Source organism: Orcinus orca, chromosome 13 (assembly GCF_937001465.1).
Source record: "Orcinus orca chromosome 13, mOrcOrc1.1, whole genome shotgun sequence".
Taxonomy (NCBI): domain Eukaryota; kingdom Metazoa; phylum Chordata; class Mammalia; order Artiodactyla; family Delphinidae; genus Orcinus; species Orcinus orca.
The window spans coordinates 5,532,760-5,553,433 of record NC_064571.1 but is presented as its reverse complement, the minus strand read 5'-3'; the positions used below and the strand labels follow the sequence as shown (position 1 = coordinate 5,553,433).

The 20,674-nt window shown below is 48.6% G+C and overlaps 1 protein-coding gene across 1 annotated transcript in view; it reads right to left on the bottom strand.

The window, feature by feature from the left end:
• The window catches only part of RFX8 (regulatory factor X8), a 56,644-nt gene extending 42,587 nt beyond the window's left edge, over positions 1-14,057 (bottom strand). Inside the window, 1 exon segment of the mRNA XM_033401757.2 lies at positions 13,938-14,057. Coding sequence (XP_033257648.2) covers positions 13,938-14,009 — 72 coding nt within the window. The 5' untranslated portion in view covers positions 14,010-14,057.
• Between the last annotated feature and the right edge of the window lie 6,617 nt (positions 14,058-20,674).

Sequence of the window (20,674 nt, the reverse complement as noted above, 5' to 3'; positions counted from 1 at the left end):
GTGTGTGTGGGGTGGGGGGTGGGGGCACATGCAGGGCTCTCCACACCACCTGCTGGGTGCTCTGGGCAAACAAAGACACACACACGTCAGCAAGCGAGATATCCCCTTTGCGCAGGAGAGGTCCGACTATGACTGAAACACATCTCTCATCCTTCCGGCTCCCTTCCCTAACTTCTCTATTTTTGCTGCTCTCATTTTTCCATCTTTGTGACTAAGGGCTGAATAAGAGATGTAAGAGGGGAGCTGGTGGGAAGCAGGTAATAAGGACTCGACTCGAGGTTGAGTTCGAGGTTTCAGTGGGACGGGCTGGCCTGAGTCATCCCTGCCACCATCTGTGGACACGGGCTCAATCATCCAAAGACCCTGCCTCCAAAGGGTCCTGCAGCTCTGCCTCCTTTTTGGTCCAGGCGCTCATCACGACAACTGAGGACCATTTCCTGGCCCCTGTCACTCTCTCCTTCCAGTCTAGTCTCTTTAAACCTTAATTCCAAGCTCTTCATTCTTCAACAGCTTTTTCAGGGCTGACACTGTTTCCAGGCAATGCTGGGGATAAAACAAGCTCCATGGTTCCTGGCCTTGCAGAGGTTCCCATGATGACACCACCCTGTTTCCCAGAGGACGACTCCAAAGGCTTACAGACTCCCTGCCCCCAGCATCGATTTCAAGTCCCTTCCCCAGGCTGTTGCTCCACCCTATCTCCGCATCCTGCACGGCCGTCACACCTCTGTGTATGCTCACCTCCCTCCCTGAGCCTGGACATCCTCTCCCTCCCGCCTCCCTCTCCACCCGTCAATGCTCTGTCCTTCACAGCTTCCTTCAAAGCATGCCTCTCTCCCCGGCCCCTCTGATCCCCTGGCCCAAGACGTGCGCTCTCCATCTCTGAGTTCTCGCGGGACCTTGTGTACACTTCTGACACCCATCACGTTATACTTGCTATCAAGCGAAATGTACACTTAGTTCCTCTATGAAGCCATCAGAGAGACGGGTCCGCGTCTTACCCATACCGGTGGTTCCCCGTGGCTCCCCCTTGGCCGCTGCCTTACAACACAGGGTACCTTATACAAAAGGTGATCATCTAATTCGTTGCAGTTTCTTGTCCACACTAGAACCCTTTGGAGAGTGAAGGGGCCTCTTAATCATCATGCTGGGCTAGAAGTAAAGGTAAAACTGACCCTGGCTGCTTGGATATGTGGTCCTCTATTTATGCCACATGAAGGCCCCATGAACAATGTATGAATTAAGAGGCAACGCTGGCTGGGTCGACAGCCAGTGAGCGGCGTGGGGCACTGGAGGAGGGGGTCTTCCCTAGAGCTGGGGCTGCTGAGGACGGTTCCCTGGAGCAGGTGGTCCCTGAGGTATGTCCCAGGGAAGGGACAGGATTCAGGAAGGTCCACTGAGACAGAGAGAAGAAGGAATGACATCATGCAAGGACAGGATGATAGGAGCAAAGACAGAACCGCATTTGACATTTTCAGAGAAAAGTGAGTATGGCTGAAACCAGCAGCTTATATGGGGGAGAAACTGGCAACAGGGTCGGATAAAGTGCAGTAGGAAGGATCTGGGGGGCGGACACCAGTCTGGGAAAGGGGGGTGCGTAGGCTTCACGCAGGAGGTACGAGCAAGCTCCTGAGTGTTTCTGAGCAAGGAAGAGACAAAGAAAATGCAGAATTGTGGGGAGGTTAGTCTCACAGTTGTGTTTATTTATTTATTTACTTCTTTTGAAATTTAGGGGTTTGTATTTATATTAATGAGTAGTATTACAAAGACAGTTTTCATAGAATTCCTTAAGGTATTAAGGTTTCTTGATATGTTTCAGAATTCATATTTCTCATTTTTAAATATCTCTTTTTGGTTTTGGTCCTGCTGGGTTCTCAGCCTTCATATGAATTAACATGAATATTTTGCTATTAAGTATTACATTTGTTAAATTATATCTAAGAATGTGGCCCATAGACACATGGAATTTCCCTGTAATTATTTAAGATAAAGAAGTTTTAAGTTTTGCCAAATCAAGATTATCCATTATTTTCTTACTCCTTCCATTTATTTATTTATTATTATACTTTTAATTTAATTTTTTAAATTAATTGTTACCGGAGTGTAGTTGCTTTACTCACGGCTGTGTTTACAGAGAGGTGAGGCTGAGGAGAGGGAGGTCACGTGGGATCCATGGAAATAATCCTGATTATTATGAGATGACCAGGGCTTCAAGGAAACATCAGTAACCATAAAGAGTGGTCAGGAGACCCGAAAGGGAAGAATGAACAGGACTTGTGACCCGAGGGAGTCAGGGATGGCTTTCGGGTGACGCCCTGCACAGGTTGTATCTATTGGGATCGCAGATGGAAATAGGGACGTCAAGAGGCAGAAGTGATTGGAGGGAGAGGATGAAGTTAAATTTCTGCATCCTCAGTGTGAGGTACCAGTGGGTCTTCTGGATGGAAATGTCCAGTAGACAGCCAGACAGAAAAGCCTAGGAGGTGGGAGAGTGATTTAGAAGGAGTCATCCGTGGACGGAGCGGCAGGTGGAAGACAGAAAGGGATGAGGTGTCCTGGGGCCGAAGTGTGGGAAGAGCATCATGGATTATGAAGGGTTGGATCTCAGGGAGATGCATGCCCTCGGGGGGCGGGGAGAGGTAAGGAGACCAAGAAGGGCTCATTCTGGGGAAGGAACTGGATGACGCAGAGTCCTGAGGGCTAGAGGAAGTTTCGCGCAGGAAGTAGCTCATTCTGTCATATTTGACAGAGGGATGGAGAAGGACGAAGACTTTGTGCAAAACGGCTTTGGCCACTGAGATGAGGATGAAAATGAACAGTATCCGAGGAAGTGAACGCGATGCGCATTTCTCTGGCCAACGATGTGGCCCGTGTCAGAGGCATGGTCATGTGATGTGTGTGCTTGCATCCTTAAAAAGATGAATGGCACAACAGCCGAAAAGCCAGTTAGGTTCAAAGTACGAACGGTCCTAATACGGATCAGGCTGTGACCTAAATGACAGGTACTAACCTGTGATATCTTTTTTCACCCAGAAGGCAGCAGTACTGGGCATAGAAGAAAGAACTGTTCTTGATACGGATCCCGTCGTTAATGATACCTGAAAAATAAAGGTTGTCTTCAAGATGATGTCAAACCACTGGCGTGCTTTAGAGAAGACACAGAACAGACTAGCCAAGGAAGACAGAGGTTTTTTTTGTTTTTTGTTTTTTGTTTTTGCGGTACGCGGGTCTCTCACTGCCGGGGCCTCTCCCATTGCAGAGCACAGGCTCCGGACGTGCAGGCTCAGCGGCCATGGCTCACGGGCCCAGCCGCTCCGCGGCATGTGAGATCTTCCCGGACCGGGGCACGAACCCACGTCCCCTGCATCGGCAGGCGGACTCTCTACCACTGCGCTACCAGGGAAGCCCCAGAGTTCTTCTCTGGGTTTCATCACTGACTCCATTTATTAGGAAAAGCTAACCAGTCATACGGCCTGACCAAGCTCTGTCAGGTGGACAATTTCATACTAGTTCACATGCATCAACTTTGAAACGGGCTTGCAGATGTTCTCCTCTGCTTTCCCGACTTACGACACTCGAATCTTAAAGAGATGCCACAGGGAAAGCCTCCGGTTGCCTCCGCCATTGACTTTCTCAAAGGGAGGTGGACCGATGCCAGTGTCCCCTCTGCTGAATGGACTCAGGTTCTCAGACCCCCAGTAGGAAGGCTGGTTCCTCCTCTGCTGAGCTGGGGAAAGGCAGCAGCTCGTATGGGCTCCTAGCAGCCCAACACAGTTTTTTCAAATTAACTGTTGCCCAGTGTTTAGCTTGGCAAACTCTTCCATGCCTTCCACTCCTTCAAGGGTGGCAGGCTCCTTCCCTAGTTTGGTTTCCATCCCTTCTTACTGATTTCCTGATTTCACTGATTTCTCCTGATTTTTCTTGATTTAAAACAAACAACAAATAACAATGATAACTGAGTGACAATTATAACAGGATGCACCCGATAACACTGGAATTTCCTTCCAAGTTAAAAATACCACCCGGGTACCTTCTGTCTCCAGAATAGAATCCAAATATGCGAATTAGATGAACGCTTAGAAATTTTAGTTCGAGGAGTAATTAAAACAGTTTTCTTGTTCTAGGGATATAGTTGCTTAACTATTTCAACAGTTAGACATTTACATGTCTAAACGTTGGAAGTATCAGAAACAGAAAAATACACTGTGACTTTTGTATGTTAACCAAATCTCTCAAGAAGGTAGAGACTCATACTTGGTCCTGGCATCACCTGAATTATACCAGGCACTGGGAATTTCATATAATTGTAGGAACTCTTTGGTAAGAGGTGATATTTATCGTTTGTTTAGTTTTGCATTTCTCTGGTCACCCATTTTGTGATTTTTTTCAAAATGTGTGTTTTTAACATTTACAATAAAACAAACCAACTGCTTGTGATTATGGATGACTTTGTGTTTTGCTTCTTTTGTTTTTTGGTTTCCTATTATGCACATGTGAACTTTTAAGAAATAAGTGTTATTGAAAAAAATAATAAAACAAAAATGATCAACCTACCTGGCGCCTCCTCTTGTGCCCCACCTCCGGGTGCCAAGATCAGGGAAAACCAAGCGCACGAGCTAAAAGAATAAGCCAGATGTAAAGCTGCAATTTGAAAATTTAGAAATAGAACTTCCAGCTTCGTCTCTTGCCACGTTTAAACTGTATTCCCTCTTTTCCGATCGTTAAGAAAATATATGTAACTGAAATTTGGAAAAGTCGGACAAGTATAAAGAAGGAAACACACCACTCAGAGGGATACTGCCGTGTAGACCTCAATGTGGTCCATTCCCATCTTTTTCCGAAGCCTCACTATGTACACGGATTCTGGGGGTCTACATAGGAAATACCAGCATCGCACAATTAGCATGCCTGCAGCTCTGCTTTCCACTTTCTTCCCTCCAGCTTGTACCATAAACACTTCCCCTTGCCATTAAAAATCCTCTGAAAACAGGGAAGTATCAATACAAACGCTGCAAAATAGTCCAGCATGTGAGTGTGCCATGATTTTACTAGTTTCTTTCTTCCAATGTGATTGGCATTTTCACTTTTTATTATTCATTTGTTTACCTAATTTTTTCATTTTAAAGGTTTTGTTAGCAAATGCTGTTAAATATTGAATAACAGAGGTACTTCTGGACTCAACGTTTCATCTCTCCGTTATCTTATCTTTTTTTTTTTCAGCCGTGCCATGCGGCATGCAGGATCTTAGTTCCCCGACCAGGGATCGAACCCGTGCGCCCTCCATTGGGAGCGCGGAGTCTTAACCACTGGACCGCCACGGAAGTCCCAAACCCCACCATCTTTCTGATGTGCGTTTTGTTAGACAGCACTGATATGATGTCTATGACCAATTACATTTTAAAAAAACAGAAGTCTGTTTTTTTTACAGGGTTACAGGTCGTTCACAGGTCCATGACAAGCATGGTATCCAAGTGGATGTCTGTTGAAAAGGGAAATCCTGGACTGTGGTAAAATTACAAAATACAAAGCAGGAAGGCAGGATGTGCCAAGCTGTCATGTAATGATTTCTGTGATTTTCTACAATTTGCTCCGTAGTCACTCAGCCTCCGCTTCTGCCAGCCTCCTTTGTTTATTCTTAGCTTCCAAAAGCAGCAGGATTTGACAGTGTCTTGAAGCGTTTCTCTTGGCTGGTGCCAGGCCCCACCTCTTCCTCCAGGAAGCCGCCCAAGCCCAGGTGGGAAGGCACAAGTTAGGGACGGAGAGGCAGGTCTTGGCACATCGAGGTCACGAGGCCAAATGGAGGCTCCTTCAGGGAAGGAGAACCAGAACGTACGACGAAAACAAGTGACAACAGGAGTTAAAAGAAAACGTCAGCCACGTCTAGAGGCAGCATTCGGAGCCAGAAGTTCCTACTTTCAACTGTAGATTGACCACTTCATCTTCTCTTGAGAACATCGCTTAAAACCTTCCCTCTAGGTCTAGTTGTAAAATACGTGCTACCTAGAAGGATTATCCTCAAGCTCGCAGCAGGCTCAGATTCAAGGCCCTGGCGTATCATCTGGTGTTGTGGAGGGAGAAGCAGAAACAAATTCCTAGTTGCCTGGCAGGACGGTAATCCACACGTCTTATTTTACTGAGTATTTCCAACCCCAGACTATCCTGTGATTTCACTTTATAATCGGGAACACCACAGTCAAAATTTAAAAAGCAACTGAGATGATTATTTCCAAAAGATGTAATAAGTAAAAAAACAACGTATCTACCTAGTATATAGAGCTCACATAAATCAACAGGAAAAACACTAACACCCCAAGAGAAAGTGATCGGATAATAATGTACATACACGAAGGATACACATAACCAAAACACATGTCAAAGGACTCACCCTCCCTAACCACACAATGAATGCAAGTTGAAACACAGCTAAATGTAGTTCTTACCCAACAAGTTCCCTAGGTCAAGGATACTATGGATTAGGGTAAGAACATCAAGAACTAGCACGTGGGCTTACAATTGTCTAGAATCTCTCGGAGGGAAATTACCAGATACAGGTGGAGACTCATGTTCCTCAGAATAGAGAAAAATTATAAACTTCATAAATTTCCAATAAGGAAAATGGTTAAATGGATTCTGGAACAGCCAAAAAAATATTTCATAGCCATTCTACACCATGCATTTAGAAATAGTTTAATGTGAAAATGTTTATGACATTCTAAGAGAAAATATGCATGTACATAATTATGAAAGTTAAGGGCCCTTGGTTGCTTTCTACGTGCCAGCACTGTCCAATTCTCTCTACGTGTGTTTTTCGCGTTAATTTCTTAAAAGCCTCTTATGAAGGAGGTACTGTTATTAACATTATGAATATTCTCGTTTTACGGATGACGAAGTTGAGGCACAAAAAAGTTAAATAACTTGCCCAGGATTATAAACTAGTTAGTCTGATTCTAGGCTTAGGGCTACCTGTCTGTCTGTCTGTCCAGCCACCTGTTTGACCATCCACATGTCCATCCATCCATCCACACATTGATCTTTCAATCCATCCATCCTTGTGGTGTCTACACAAGAGGCTGGGGCGTGAAGACAGAGACAGACAGCAAGGTGAACTGTGAGACACGCCCTGCCAGGGGACTTACACCTTCAGGCTTTCAGCTAAAATTTGGTTATAAAACTCTAAAAAGTCCTCGACTCAAATCACCCACCATGAGACAGAGAGAGGAGGAAACGGAGGATGTATAAGGGGGTTTCTTGCAGCAAGACCACTCCCTGACCTATGAAGGGTGTGCAGGACGGGATGGTCCAGTCACCTGGGGCCCAGGGGAAGGGGGTTCACAGATTTGCCTGAAGGGCTGATCGTGAGGCCCTCGCAGTCAGTGTCTGGCTTGGGCAGAGGACTCTGGATGGATGAGAGACGGCTGGCCAGCCAGTGGCCTTGGGGGGAAGGCAGAGGGGCACGGCTGCTGCCCTGGCTCAGCACACCCACAGCCCGTTCAGGCCAAGAGTGGCTGAGAAGTTTCGATGGCCAGACACTGGTCACCCGTGATAAAGAGCTGACAGGTGGGAGAGCCTGGACTCTGCCCAGCAAGGCCCCCCAGGATGGGCAGTCAGGCTTCAGAGTCATTCACCAAGGCCAGGGATGCATTCTAGGACATTCCCAAGGGCTGCCCTGCAGAAGTCAACAAAGGCACCAGGAGACAAGGGTCTGCCTGGCCTCCCAAAGTGTGAAGCTGTGCAGTAGAAACTTTGCAGCCACTCTTAACCTTCCCCTCCCACGGGGTCCAACCAACACCCAGCAAGGTGGTAGAAGAAAGGGAGGGAGGAAGAGAAGACCCCCGCAACTAGTTCTCTGCTGGCGAGAAACCTCGCTGGAGGACTGCGGAAGCGATTCCACGTCAAACCCAGCTCAGAGTTTGGACGTTATGTGGGGCTGGACATTCGAAGCGTCAGACGGATACTGTTTGGTAAACTAGAAGGACAATGGGGCTTTGTGTCACCCAAGGAGTTCTAGAGAGGCCAGGCTGCCTGCTCAGATGCTCCTTCAGGAGGGAGGAAGCACCACTGCGTGGGCAGGACCGAAGGGACGTGGGAAACAGAGAGGCCTCTGTGATCACTCCCCGCTCCTGCTGGCACGTGTATGTGAGTGTGTCGGGGGCCTGCAAATAAACCACACGCGTGCTTGCATCTCTGGACAGTGAGGTCGTAGCCGGCATTTATCTTCTTCTTCTTTTATACCCTTCTCTCGAATTCCCACATTTTCTATAAAGGGAATGTGTTCTTTCATAATCAGAAAAACATCAGGAAATGTTACTTTAAAAAAAGGAAGTCAGCCTTTGGGAAATTTCCTCATCCACATAAGGCATCACTTGCACTGGGAGTGAGATGACCTGTCGTACACCCGGGACTGCTGAGCAGAGCAAGAAACACCCCAACATCTGCACAGGAACTTGGTGTGGAGTCTGGAATCAACCCCAATCCCGGGGGGGGGGCAGGAAATGAGAAGTGGGTATTTTGCTGTTTCTCTTGTAAACAAGCTTTGGGATCACATCCTTTTCCCCTTCCTCTCCCTTCTCCACCGAGTCACAGATTCAGCAGCTCAGGGTCCCTTTCCAAGACCAGCACCACTGAACTGACTCATTCTTCGGGCAAATTCCCAACGAGAATTGAAAGCCAGGACCTCAGTGTCTTGGGGGATGGATTCGAAGGGAAGTAGGAAGATCAAAAATGCTAGACAAATGCCCATGGTCACGCACCGGAGGCTGTTTTTAACTCTTTTTTCGGAACACCCTGTAGTAGGACTGCCCTTGAGGGGAAACCACTTAGAAGAAAATCTGAGAGAGGTTTTGAAAAGGAGCCTTTGATTTCTTAAAAAAGGAAGCAGAGATCATCTAGAACCAAGACATGTCAAGCTCATCACCCAACTCCCATCTGATAAGGCTGCCAGATAAGAAAATGGCTTAGTGCCAGGATACCCAGACTAGCAAAGCCCTTGAGGAAGTGCCCAATGTGCCTAGTGAAGAAAGGACCAAATGTGGGCTGAGCGATAAGACAGCCGGGGGAATTCCTGGCTGGTTGGAAAACCTTCCAGAGATACCCAGCGAGCTCCGGAGCCTAACACCTTGCACGTGTCCACATTGCTTTTGATTTATTGAAGGAGGGATAAGAGATGTGCTATTCCCACGTGTGAGCTTCAGCAGGCTGAGACGACTGGATGACTGTGAGTCTAGAAGACACGGCAGGTCGGCACTAAGAAGCTGCAACTCGGAATAAGGGAACAGCCACTCTTGGGTTCCCACGGTCACGGGCATAGTGACCACAGTCTGATAACAAGGACAACATATTGTATCTACGTGGAGTGCTTTACAGTTTATAAAGCAGTTTGGGGAGGGCTAGCTTACTTTTAATTCGTGTGAAAAAAATACCGAAGGGTTTTTTTTTTCTTTTTTTGGATCACAAGCTTAAAATGAAACCAGCAGAGTGGCATGGAAGCATGAAAGCGAACAGTAGCCCAAAAAGTTAAAAAAGAAAAATAAAAGCCCCGTCTTCTGAGCCCTCCTGAGACACTGGGTTGTACCCTTGGGGAACCTACCTTTCAAGAGAAACACCAATAAATTGAAGTCAAAACGAAACAAGTAGTCAGGGAAGTAAAAATTTGGGACTGAAGAGTATTCAATGAAGAAGGGAAGACACGAAGGTTTAAACAATCCTTTCCGATATTTGAGCAGCTGCCGTATTAGAAGATTCTACTCCTTATTTTATGATTATCCAAAGTGCAGAGCTTCCACCAATGACTGTGTTTCAGGGATGACGACTGCGGCTAGAGAAATGGGTCTAAAAATGTCAGTGTTTTGGAAACATCATAGGAATCTACAGAAATGTCGGTGGGAGGGCAACGGAAGCCATCATTTCAGAAAACGATCTGGTCCCATCCCCAGACGTCATAGTCACACAGCCCGTCAGCCTGCAAGTTCAGCCCTGGACACACACGCCCAAGAGAACATCTCCACGTGCATAGCAGGAGACACACATGTGAATGTTCACGACAGCAAAATTGGGAAACGACCCAAATGCTCATCAAAGGGAGAGAAGGTAGGTAAACTGAACTACTACACAACAGTCAATGAATGTAGAGGAATCTTGATATAATAATAAGTGGAACAAGTCCCAAAAGATGACATATAACATGACCCTCCTTTTTAAAAAGTTAAGCCACAAAAATAAAAAATGGGCTTTTAAAAGAAATACATTATATAAAATAAGTCAGACAGAGAAAGCCAAAGATGGTATGATCTTGCTTATATATGCAATGTAGAAAACAACAGTAAAACAAAACCACCAATCTCACTGAAACAGAGAACAGATTGATGGTTGCCAGAGGTAGGGGATGGGGGTGGTCAAAATGGGTGAAGGGGGTCAAAGGTCAAAAAAAAGAAAAACAGAAAGACATACAAATGCACTAAAACTCTTTTTAGAAAGGAAAGATAACGATGAAGGGGTTGATGGTTCCCACCAGCGGGGAAGGCAGGGAGATGGATACAGGGATCTGGCCATATGGTTCATACAGGGCGGTGGGTTCACAGATGCTTATAACATTGTTAAAAAAGAACGAAAGAGGGCTTCCCTGGTGGCGCAGTGGTTGGGAGTCCGCCTGCCGATGCAGGGGACACAGGTTCGTGCCCCGGTCCGGGAGGATCCCACATGCCGTGGAGCGGCTGGGCCTGTGAGCCATGGCCGCTGAGCCTGCGCGCCCGGAGCCTGTGCTCCGCAACTGGAGAGGCCACGACAGTGAGAGGCCCGCGTACCGCCAAAAAAAAAAAGAACGAAAGAACCAGAGGGAATCAGGCTGTGAGTGGATCTAAGGTAAGAGCGTGTCATGAACCGATTCCATTCTGTCCACTGATGACCACCGAGAAACAGGGAGCAAGAAGGAAGGGAGGAAAGATGGGAGCAAGAGGTTGAACTGGCATCTCTGAGGCCGTGAGCAGGCTTGTCCCCCAGGTCATTTCAGCACCGGCCAGGTGGCCCCTGCAGGGGTCTGATCCTGCAGGCTGTGAGCTGTCCCCAGGCCTGCAAGGAGTCGGGTGGCTTTCCATCCGCCTGTGCTCTGCTTGCCAAGCATGGATCCTGGGGAGGGACCGCGTCTGCCCAGAGGAAGAGCAGCTTCCTTGTTGCAGAAACGCGTTGCCCACTCCCAGCTCCGAGCCCCCATGGCTGTCTCTGCCCAGAGAGGGCATTTTGTTCTCATAAAAGCTCCCAGCCAGAGGTGCTTTTGAAGGGCTCTTGCGTTGGATGTGGAGTTGGACCAGTGACCTCCAAGTTCTCTTGGAAGTCCAGGATATTTGTGAGGGAACAGCAGGTGGAAAGAGGACTGACCCGTAACGAAGGAGACCAGATTTGCTGCCCAAGCACTGTAACCGGCTGTGGGACCCTCCACCGTAATCACTCCTGGTTTGTTCCTTGACTTCTAATGCTACCAGCCTCTGCTGATGGCTGTGACACAAGACAAAGCCTCAAAGATGCCAACTGTTTCCTCCCACCCACCTGTCCTCCCTGTGGGCCTCTCTCACCTAAAGACCATTACAGTGTGGGGCCCTGGGGCAGGTGGTCACGGACAGCATCACGGGAATCACAGGACAAGCAGCCACCTTGGGAAGCTGCTAAGTGGTGGCAGAAGCTGGCTTCTGGGAAGGGGCCGGGAGCAGCCCAGTGCGGAGAAGCAGGGTCCCAGTGGTTTACATACGGATACACCAGAGGGAGAGAGAGGAGATGCCTGGTGACGTAATCTAGTCATGGGTTTTCTCAGAGGGGACACACCAGCCACTCGTGGCCACTGAGCACTTGAAATGTGGCTGGTCCGAACTGAGACGGGCTGTACACGTGAACTGAGACGGGCTGTACACGTGAACTGAGACGGGCTGTACACGTGAACTGAGACGGGCTGTACACGTGAACTGAGACGGGCTGTACATGTGAACTGAGACGGGCTGTACATGTGAAATGACGTGTCGGAGTTTTGAGATCTAGCACGAAGAAGAGAATGCAAAAAACAACGTGTTCATTTTTAAATACTGATTCCATGTTGAATGACAGTATTTTGAATATTTTGGGTTGAATTTAAAAGTTATAAAAAATTAATTTCACCCTAAAAAAACTTTTAAAATGAGGATCTAGAATATTTACAATTCTATCTATAGCTCCTATTACATTTTTTTTTTTTTTTTTTTTTTTTTTTTGCGGTACACGGGCCTCTCACTGTTGTGGCCTCTCCTGTTGCGGAGCACAGGCTCCGGACGCGCAGGCTCAGGGCCATGGCTCACGGGCCCAGCCGCTCCGCAGCATGTGGGATCCTCCCGGACCGGGGCACGAGCCCGTGTCCCCTGCATCGGCAGGCGGACTCTCAACCACTGCGCCACCAGGGAAGCCTCTATTACATTTTTACTGGGTAGTACTGGACTAAATTCTATAAGGCCCAGTCCAACTTCTTGCAGTTGGATTAAATGAGATATCCCTTTAAAAAAATTCTCCTTTTAATTTGTTTTGAGTGGATGTCTGTCTATTTCTGAAAACCGGATTGAAAATAAATACGATGCAATATACGATTGAAAGTTATTATTGTTAATTTAATAACAATTAAGCCCCGTGATTCTATTAATTCTTTCCATCAGCAAATCCTATTGGCTCTGTCTTCCAAATACACCCAGATTTTGACCCCTTCTCACGACACCCGCTGCTGCATCCCTGTCCACTCCCTGCATGCCTGGGCTCCTCCCACCTCCCTGAGTCGTGTCTCCCTGGTCTCTGCCCTCCAGCCACTGCAGCCCCCTTGCTACCTGAGCCCCCTCCTGCCTCAGGGCCTTTGCGTTGGCTCTGTCTGCACTGCTCTTTGCTCATATAGCCCCATACTCACTGCCTCACCTTTTGGAAATCTGGACTCAAATGTTACTTCTCAGGGAGGCCTTCCCTGTTTGCCTTCCCTCAAATTACAAGGCCTCCCCTAAAACACACACACGGGGCTTCCCTGGTGGCGCAGTAGTTGAGAGTCTGCCTGCCGATGCAGGGGACACTGGTTCATGCCCTGGTCCGGGAAGATCCCACATGCCGCGGAGCGGCTGGGCCCGTGAGCCATGGCCGCTAAGCCTGCGCATCCGGAGCCTGTGCTCCGCAACGGGAGAGGCCACAACAGTGAGAGGCCTGCGTACCGCAAAAAAACCCAAAAAACAAACCAAAAAAACAAACCACACACACGGTCCTTTCCTCCTTCTGCTCCATTTAGCATTTATACCACCTAAGAGACTATATACTTTATCTTCTTTATCTCCCTCAACTATAATATAATAAATGTAGTAAAGGCAGGAATTTTTCTCTGTTCTGTTCACTGTTGTACACTCAGCACCTAAAACAGTGCCAGCACATAGCAGCTGCTCAATAAATACGTTAGCTGTGGAGGGTCTCAGATAGGCCACCCTTGTGCTAACGTTTGCTGTGTATTGCGTGGTCTAAACAAACCCCTGACAGAGTTCTTAACCTCCAGAGGAATCCTCTGAGTGCCCGTGAATTCTCTGGGAACAACCGAATTGTGGGAAGCATAAGCTGTCTGACACCACAAAGTGGCTCTTTGAGCTTGTGGGGTCCTGAGCTGTGGCATTTCTATGCAGGGAATAACGGCCCAGCAAGCTGGCTGAGAATGGGGGGTATCTGAGGCTGCCATAGCTGCATTCGCTTGGGTGAATGCCACCCCACCCTTGAACTTCCCTGGCCCCTCACTATGAAGTATGGACAAAGGACGGAACGGCTTTCAGATGGAGATGAGGCTGGTTCCCAGGGTGAAGCCAGTTATATGCCCTGGGAAGCCATCAGACCCAAATAAATCCCAGCATTTCCTCGTCATTAACTTGCGTGCCCTTTTTACTCAGTGGACATGTATTTGTATCTTCACAACCTACCTTCCCAAACGTGGCTGGGTTGACTTGGCTCTGAGCATTCTGCCCGCAGGTCTCCACGTAAGTCTCATACATGAGGCAGCGAGGCACAATGTACCCTTCGCAGATGCAGAAGGTGTCAACCAACCTGGGGGCGGGGAGGAAGAAGAGCGGGAAGAGAAGGTTGGCCTCAGTTTTTCTCGAGTGAGGACACTTTGATGAGGGGCAGACGCAAGCAAGGGACCCAACAGAATGAAATACGCTTACTTTATCGAATGCAAAGTCTCACCCTTCGGCATCTGTAATGTGCTCAGGCCGGAGTTAAGAATATTGATTTAGACTATGGTGAGGTTTTGTTGTTGTTGTTCAATCTTTCTGGCGTGCAGGCATATTAAAAAGAAGCCCAAATTACTGGGCTCAGCAGACGCTGCTTCATGTAACTTTGTAAAGGTGGCAGCCAAGGTCTCCACTGTGACGCAGAGATTTACTCGCTAAAACACAAAACAATGCCGCCAGCCTGCCGCTAGTAGTCGATCACCCCTGCAGGTGACAGCTGGAGCCCATGTGGCTTCCTAGGACCCAGGACAGGCGTGCACAGCTCCTCCCCCCTCCCCCCACCCCCGAAGCCGTCATTTGCACGACTGTTAAACCCGAGTGATTTAGGGCGGGGCCACTACATTTTGATTCTTTAAATTGTAATGAGATGGAAGATGGAAGACACCTAGGGACAGAGAGGCAGGCCACTTTCCCTGCCCTTTACTTCCCGTTGGGCGCAGAGCTCGGTAGCGTTCAGATGTGATCTGCAGCCCCCAGGGCCCTGCTCGGGGTGGGACCTTCAATGGCCCAAATGTTCCTTGGCCCCGGGGCAGGTGGGGTCCCCTGGCAACGAGGGGCTGTGCCCGTGGCTCATAGCCCAGAGTCCAGCCCCGAGGGGACCGCCAGGTGCCTGTCCCAGCAGCAGGATGGGAGTGAGGGAGCAGGTACGGCAGGTGACTGGGCTCAGAAGGTGTGGTCCACCCTGACACCCAGTCACAGCCTTCCCTTTTCTGGCTGGGGACAGACTGGCAGGTTTCTCCTCATTCTTTTAAAGAAATACATAAAGCAAGCCAGCATAGTTTTTAAACACCGAAGAATTCTTTAGCAGGGAATTCACCAACAATGCATCTCCTCCTTTCTTACTGATGACCTACAGCTTATTTTCTGGGCTGAGGCAGGCTGAGGCCTACATTTACTTTCCTCGAGAGCAAGAGACCACAGTTGTTAACCCCACCTGCTTCCTGGAAGGAGGAAAAGTCAACATACGGTGGACGGCGGGGTGAGGGGAAGCTGTGGCCCTGTATTGGTTTCCTCAGGTAACCAATCACCATAGGCCAGGTGGCTTAAAGCAACAGAAGTATATTCTGTCACAGTTCTGGAAGCTGAAAGTCCAAATCAAGGTGTCAGCCAGGTTGGCTCCTTCCAGAGGCGCTGAGGAAGCGTGTGCTCCACGCTTTCCTCCTGGCTGCCAGTGGCTGCCAGAAACCCTTGGCACTCCTTGTCTCGTAGACGCATCACTCTAGTGCCCTCGCCTTCACCTGGCTGTCTCCTCGCCTCTTCTTTTTTTGTTTTTGGCTGCGTTGGGTCTTCGTTGCTGCGCGCGGGCTTTCTCTAGCTGCAGTGAGCGGGGGCTACTCGCTGTTGTGGTGCGGTGGCTTCTCTTGTTGCGGAGCACGGGCTCTAGGCGCGTGGGCTTCAGTAGTTGTGGCACGTGGGCTCAGTAGTTGTGGCTTCTGGGCTCTAGAACGCGGGCTCAGTAGTTGTGGCGCACGGGCTTAGTTGCTCCACGGCATGTGGGATCTTCCCGGACCAGGGCTCGAGCCCGAGTCCCCTGCATTGGCAGGGGGATTCCGAACACTGAGCCACCAGGGAGGCCCCTCGTCGTCTCTTCTTATAAGGGCCCACCCTAATCCAGTGGGGCCTCCTCTTAACTGGTTACATCTGCAAAGACCCTATTTCCAAACAAAGTCACGTTCTGATATTCCATACAGACATGCATTGGGGGGGGCACCATTCAACCCAGTCCAAGCCCAAGGAGGGCACTTTCTGAGACTCTCCCATAGCATCAGGGTGGGAACCTGACACTTTGGACACCTCACAATGGATTATTTACAGCTGCTGGGACACCAATTATTTGCTTCACGGTTGAACACGGGGTAATGTCACTGGTGGTGTGTGGGGCAGTGGCAAATTCACAGATCCATGAGATATTGATATTTATTTTATTAAGACATTTGCTGACGTATAAAAAACCGGCATGTGAAGTGTCACAGGGAAACACTGGCTAAGTTTGGGGAGGGGCAGCAAAACGTGACCAACATTAAGTACAAGCTCACTTTTGTTTATTCATAGCTACTTCCGATGTAGTCATGGAATGGTCTCCTTAGAAAAGAAATGCCCAAAATACCCTCCAAAATGAGCTTGGGTATGAACTTTTGCCAGTTGTTCTTCCTTGTCACTGAAATTCATGTGCTCTGGGCCTCTTGTCCTCCTATTTCAAAATGACACTGCTGAGTCTGACGGCCATCTGAGTGGACAATTAAGACCAAATTATACCATCAGTGATATCCCACCAAGGTCCAGGACCAGAGTCTTTTCTCCGCCCACACTCAGAGAAAGGGCTGCCTCCTGGTCGCGAGCCCAGCGCCAACGCTTGGTACTTTTGCTGCTCCAGGAGATTCAGCCCAGGGCCTTTCATCTTCTCCCCAAAGTTCACAGCCAGATCTCACGGATGGCCCATGGGAGGAGGCAGCACACACTAAGTGGACAAGTGGAAGGTCCTGTAAGAGCATCTATGTTCAGATGGTGCCTTTACTTCGGCTTAAAGAGTACGTGCTTTTGCATTTAGTCTCCATGCCCAGAGGAACTTACGACCATGACTCTGACCCAGGGCTTCAAAGCTCACAGACCCAGGTGTAGGTTCTGACTCTGAGACATCTCTTGGAGTTTTTGTGATGAGAAATCCAGGCATGGGATGTGGCTGGTACACTGGCTAGCACAGGCGGCTCTTACTGTTATCATTTTTACGTCCACCTCCAAAATCCTGAATGGAAGCAAGAAAGGCGTCCACGTTGGCAGACCGGCAGCACAGAAGCACCTACTGCAGGTGAGCCTGACTTTGAACTACACGTGGGTCCAGTGGGGGGTGCGATGAGGATATGCAGGCAGTAGGGCTGGCCAGGACTCCTGGCAGGTGAGACGGGCCAAGGCTTGCTTTCACACGGAGCCACCAATACGGTTTTTGGTGATACATGATTATAAAGCCTGTCCAAGGCTGGATTCGATCAGATCACTCAGTTCCTTGCTTGGGTGCATAATCACCTTCCCCAGGTCTCACTATCAGATGAAGCTGACAGCTAAGGTCTTGAGAACCTCATGATGCTCTCCTCGTTTTGAGTGATGGACAATCTGATCATTGCCAACTTCAGAGCACCCACACCGGGTCCTGCAGCTCTCACATTTCTGAGGGCTCCTTTTCCTCATAAAGAAAAATGTAACACTGGGAGTGACTGTACCCTTTGATTCAGCCTGATCAAAGGCTATTACGAATTCTGTACCTTTCAAAGTAAATTTCCACCTTATGAACCGCAAGAGTCTGCAGAAATCCGAAAGCCGTACTTATATGCAGGAGACAGTTACTTGGTCTACAGCCAGGCTCTGCGTGCGTAGGGTTTAGGTGACATTTAGATTTTTTTGCCTGAGGTCTGAGCCAGGGGGCCCACCTGTCCGACCTGCCGGATCTGTACCCGCAGCAGAGGAAATCAGGTCACTTCATCCTTCTGCGCTCCTCAGAGGTCTGACCACTTCTCTCCCCATTTCTACAATCCTTCCTGTCCGTGAAACAGAAAACTTCTAGTCCTTCGGTTTCCAGGGGCGGGGCCTTTCTTTCTCCTTGTGGGACCTTTCTTTGTCCTTGGAGAACTTATCACAAGTTGGTGGCAGAGGCACTGAAGTCTCTAAGGAACATGGGAAGCCCAACCAGGACTGACTGGGAGATGAAACAATGAATATGCTAAAAACGGAGCGTTTCTTTCACACCACAACAATCAGCCCCTCCCTGGGCTTTCACTCGGAAGCCTGAGCTGTTTCTGGGCACCTGGACACCTCACGCGCCGGTACCCACCGCCACTCTTCCAGGAAGCTGGTCTCCTTGGCCATCCTCTAACACCTTCCAGGACGCCAAGCTCTGTTACAAACCGAGGGGCTCTGCTGTGTTTGGTTTTTAAAAAATTGTTCATGTTTTAATTCTGGTAAAATATACGTAACATAAAATGCACCATTTTTAAATGCAGAGTTCAGTGGCATTAAGTACCTTCTCACTGTTGTGCAATTGCTGGTGCATCACCACCCAACCAAAGAATTCTGGTTGTCTCGCAAAACCGAAACTCTGTACCGGCCAGAAACGCTACTGCCCGTTCCCTCTCCTCCAGCCCCTCGCAACCACCACTCTCCTTTCTGTCTCTATGAAGCTGACTCCTCTTGGTGCCTCGTATAAGTGAAATCACATATTATCTGTCCTTTTGTGACGGGCTCATTTCATTTCGCATAATGTCTTCAAGGTTCGTCCACGTTGCAGTCTGTATCACAATTTCCTTCCTTTTTATATCTGAATAATAGTGCGTTGTACGTATAGACCACGTTTTGTTTATCCATTCATCTGCTGATGGACACTTGGGTTACTTCCATCTTTGGCTATTGTGCATAACGCTGCTCTGAACACGGGGATGCGAATGTCTGTTCCAATCCTTGCTTTCAAGTCTTTGGGGCATATGCCCAGAGGGGGAATTGCTGGATCACATGGTGGTTCCAGTTTCAATTTTTTGAGGAACCACTATCCTATTTTCCACAGTGGCTACACCAATTTACGTTCCCACCAAGAGTGCCCAAGGGTTCTAACTTCTTCACGTCCTCACAAACGCTCGTTATCTTCTGTTTTTGTTTGTTTGATGATGGCCATCCTAACCAGATAGTGGCCATCCTAACCAGCGTGGAGTGGTTGCAGTTGCATTTTTAATGCCAATGTTCAAACCACCAGCACCAATTGAGACAGGCTGGGACCTGGGACCCTTTACCAGAGTGCTTGCCCCAGACAAGCGTCTCCCAGAGCATCAATACAAAGAAACTATTGACATAAGGGACTACACGTAACTGCATGCACATGCAGCTGGGGCAAATTATGAACAAGAAGATTCAAAACCGCCAAAACCCAACTGCCACTTCTGAGGAGCTAGGAGCAAAAGCAGGGTCCTGCACACGACCCCTGCGCAAGGCACCACCAAGGGGGTGGGCACGCCACCTAAGCCCCGGCCCCCCAGCCCGACAGCCCGCCCTCCTCGGAGAGCAAGCAAGGAGACCTGTTACTTGTTTTCGCTCCCTCTTGCTGTAGCTCGAGTCCCAATAAAGCCTTGCCTGAATTTCTCCTCTGGAGTCTTATCAACTTCTATTGATTAAAGAGTCCAGGGACCCAGGTGGGTTGCACAATGACCTCTCAAGCATCGCACCTCGTAGATGGGATGCCTAAAGAGCAGTCTTCCAAGGGAAACTCTGCCCCTCCTCACCTCCGTGGCCCCGCCTCCCCCCCACCTGAAGAGCATAACCTGGCCCCCTGGGTCCGAGGCCTGCAGGGACAGGAGTTTGTGACACAGGGCTTGAGTACCATCCTAAGTGATTGAGGGCACCTGCTGTGCGGGCAGCCTGCACCGTCAGTTCACAAATGACCTGAGGAGAACATCTAGGTGTTTTCTGAAACCCTAACCATTCTTACGAGTCTCTCGACTTATTCAAGTCCTAGAAACTCTAATTTACTAAATGGTGACCTGAAACTTGAAGGTGCAGATATGCTGAGGGGTATAAGTGAGAAAGAAATAGAGTCCTGCTGTGCAACGCTCTAAAAACACTGTGTGTGCTGTGGTGTTTTGTTTTTTTAAAAAAATATTTTTAGAATTATTTAAAAATATTTATTTTGATTTTTTTCTCTTATGCAAGGGAAAATACATCAAAAATTTTCTTTCGGAGGAAAGGGGTGACCATTTAGGCCTTCTTGGGTTCTAATCACAAACACTCCCCCTTCATTTTTCTATTTCACTCATTGAACTTTTTCAGAAAGTATTTCTTTCTTGAGAAATACTCCTTAAAACTTAAAAAAGGAAGTAATCAGCTATCTACTAGTTATTCACCTTCTAAAACGAAATGTTTTAGGACTGGTTTCAATTATTTTCCTATTTATGAAGCGCTACAAACCCATGAGTTCATCAGTCCCAAGGGCTGATGATAGTTTTCTTTCCAGCTTTTTCTTCCTCTATTTAAATGGCCAGAAGTGAATTTCTCAAAGGTGGAATGCGTTGTTAGAGCTAAAAACTGCTTTGCTTTAAGTTAGGAAACATCCCATTCTGGATCGCACACTGAGAGAAAACATTTCCTCTCCTGGCCTAGCCCTCGTGCTTTCAGATGTATATGTAAACCCAGGCCCACCAACAAGCCCCTCGGTGGAGGGCAGGCTGGATTGCTTCCCACGGGAAGCGTGACCAACAGGGGAGGCCCCAAGGTGGGAAACCCACACTGCCCCATCGTGTGTGCGTGTGTGTGCGTGTCCAGTCCCATCCCAGGCGGCATGAAGAAGCGCTGGTCCTGCGTGTGAACGGCTGTCCTTTTGAACCTTTTACCAGGGCCCCGGGGGCGCAGGCGGTCGCCCCTGGCACTTGGTCCGAGGTCCTGGGGACAGCAGC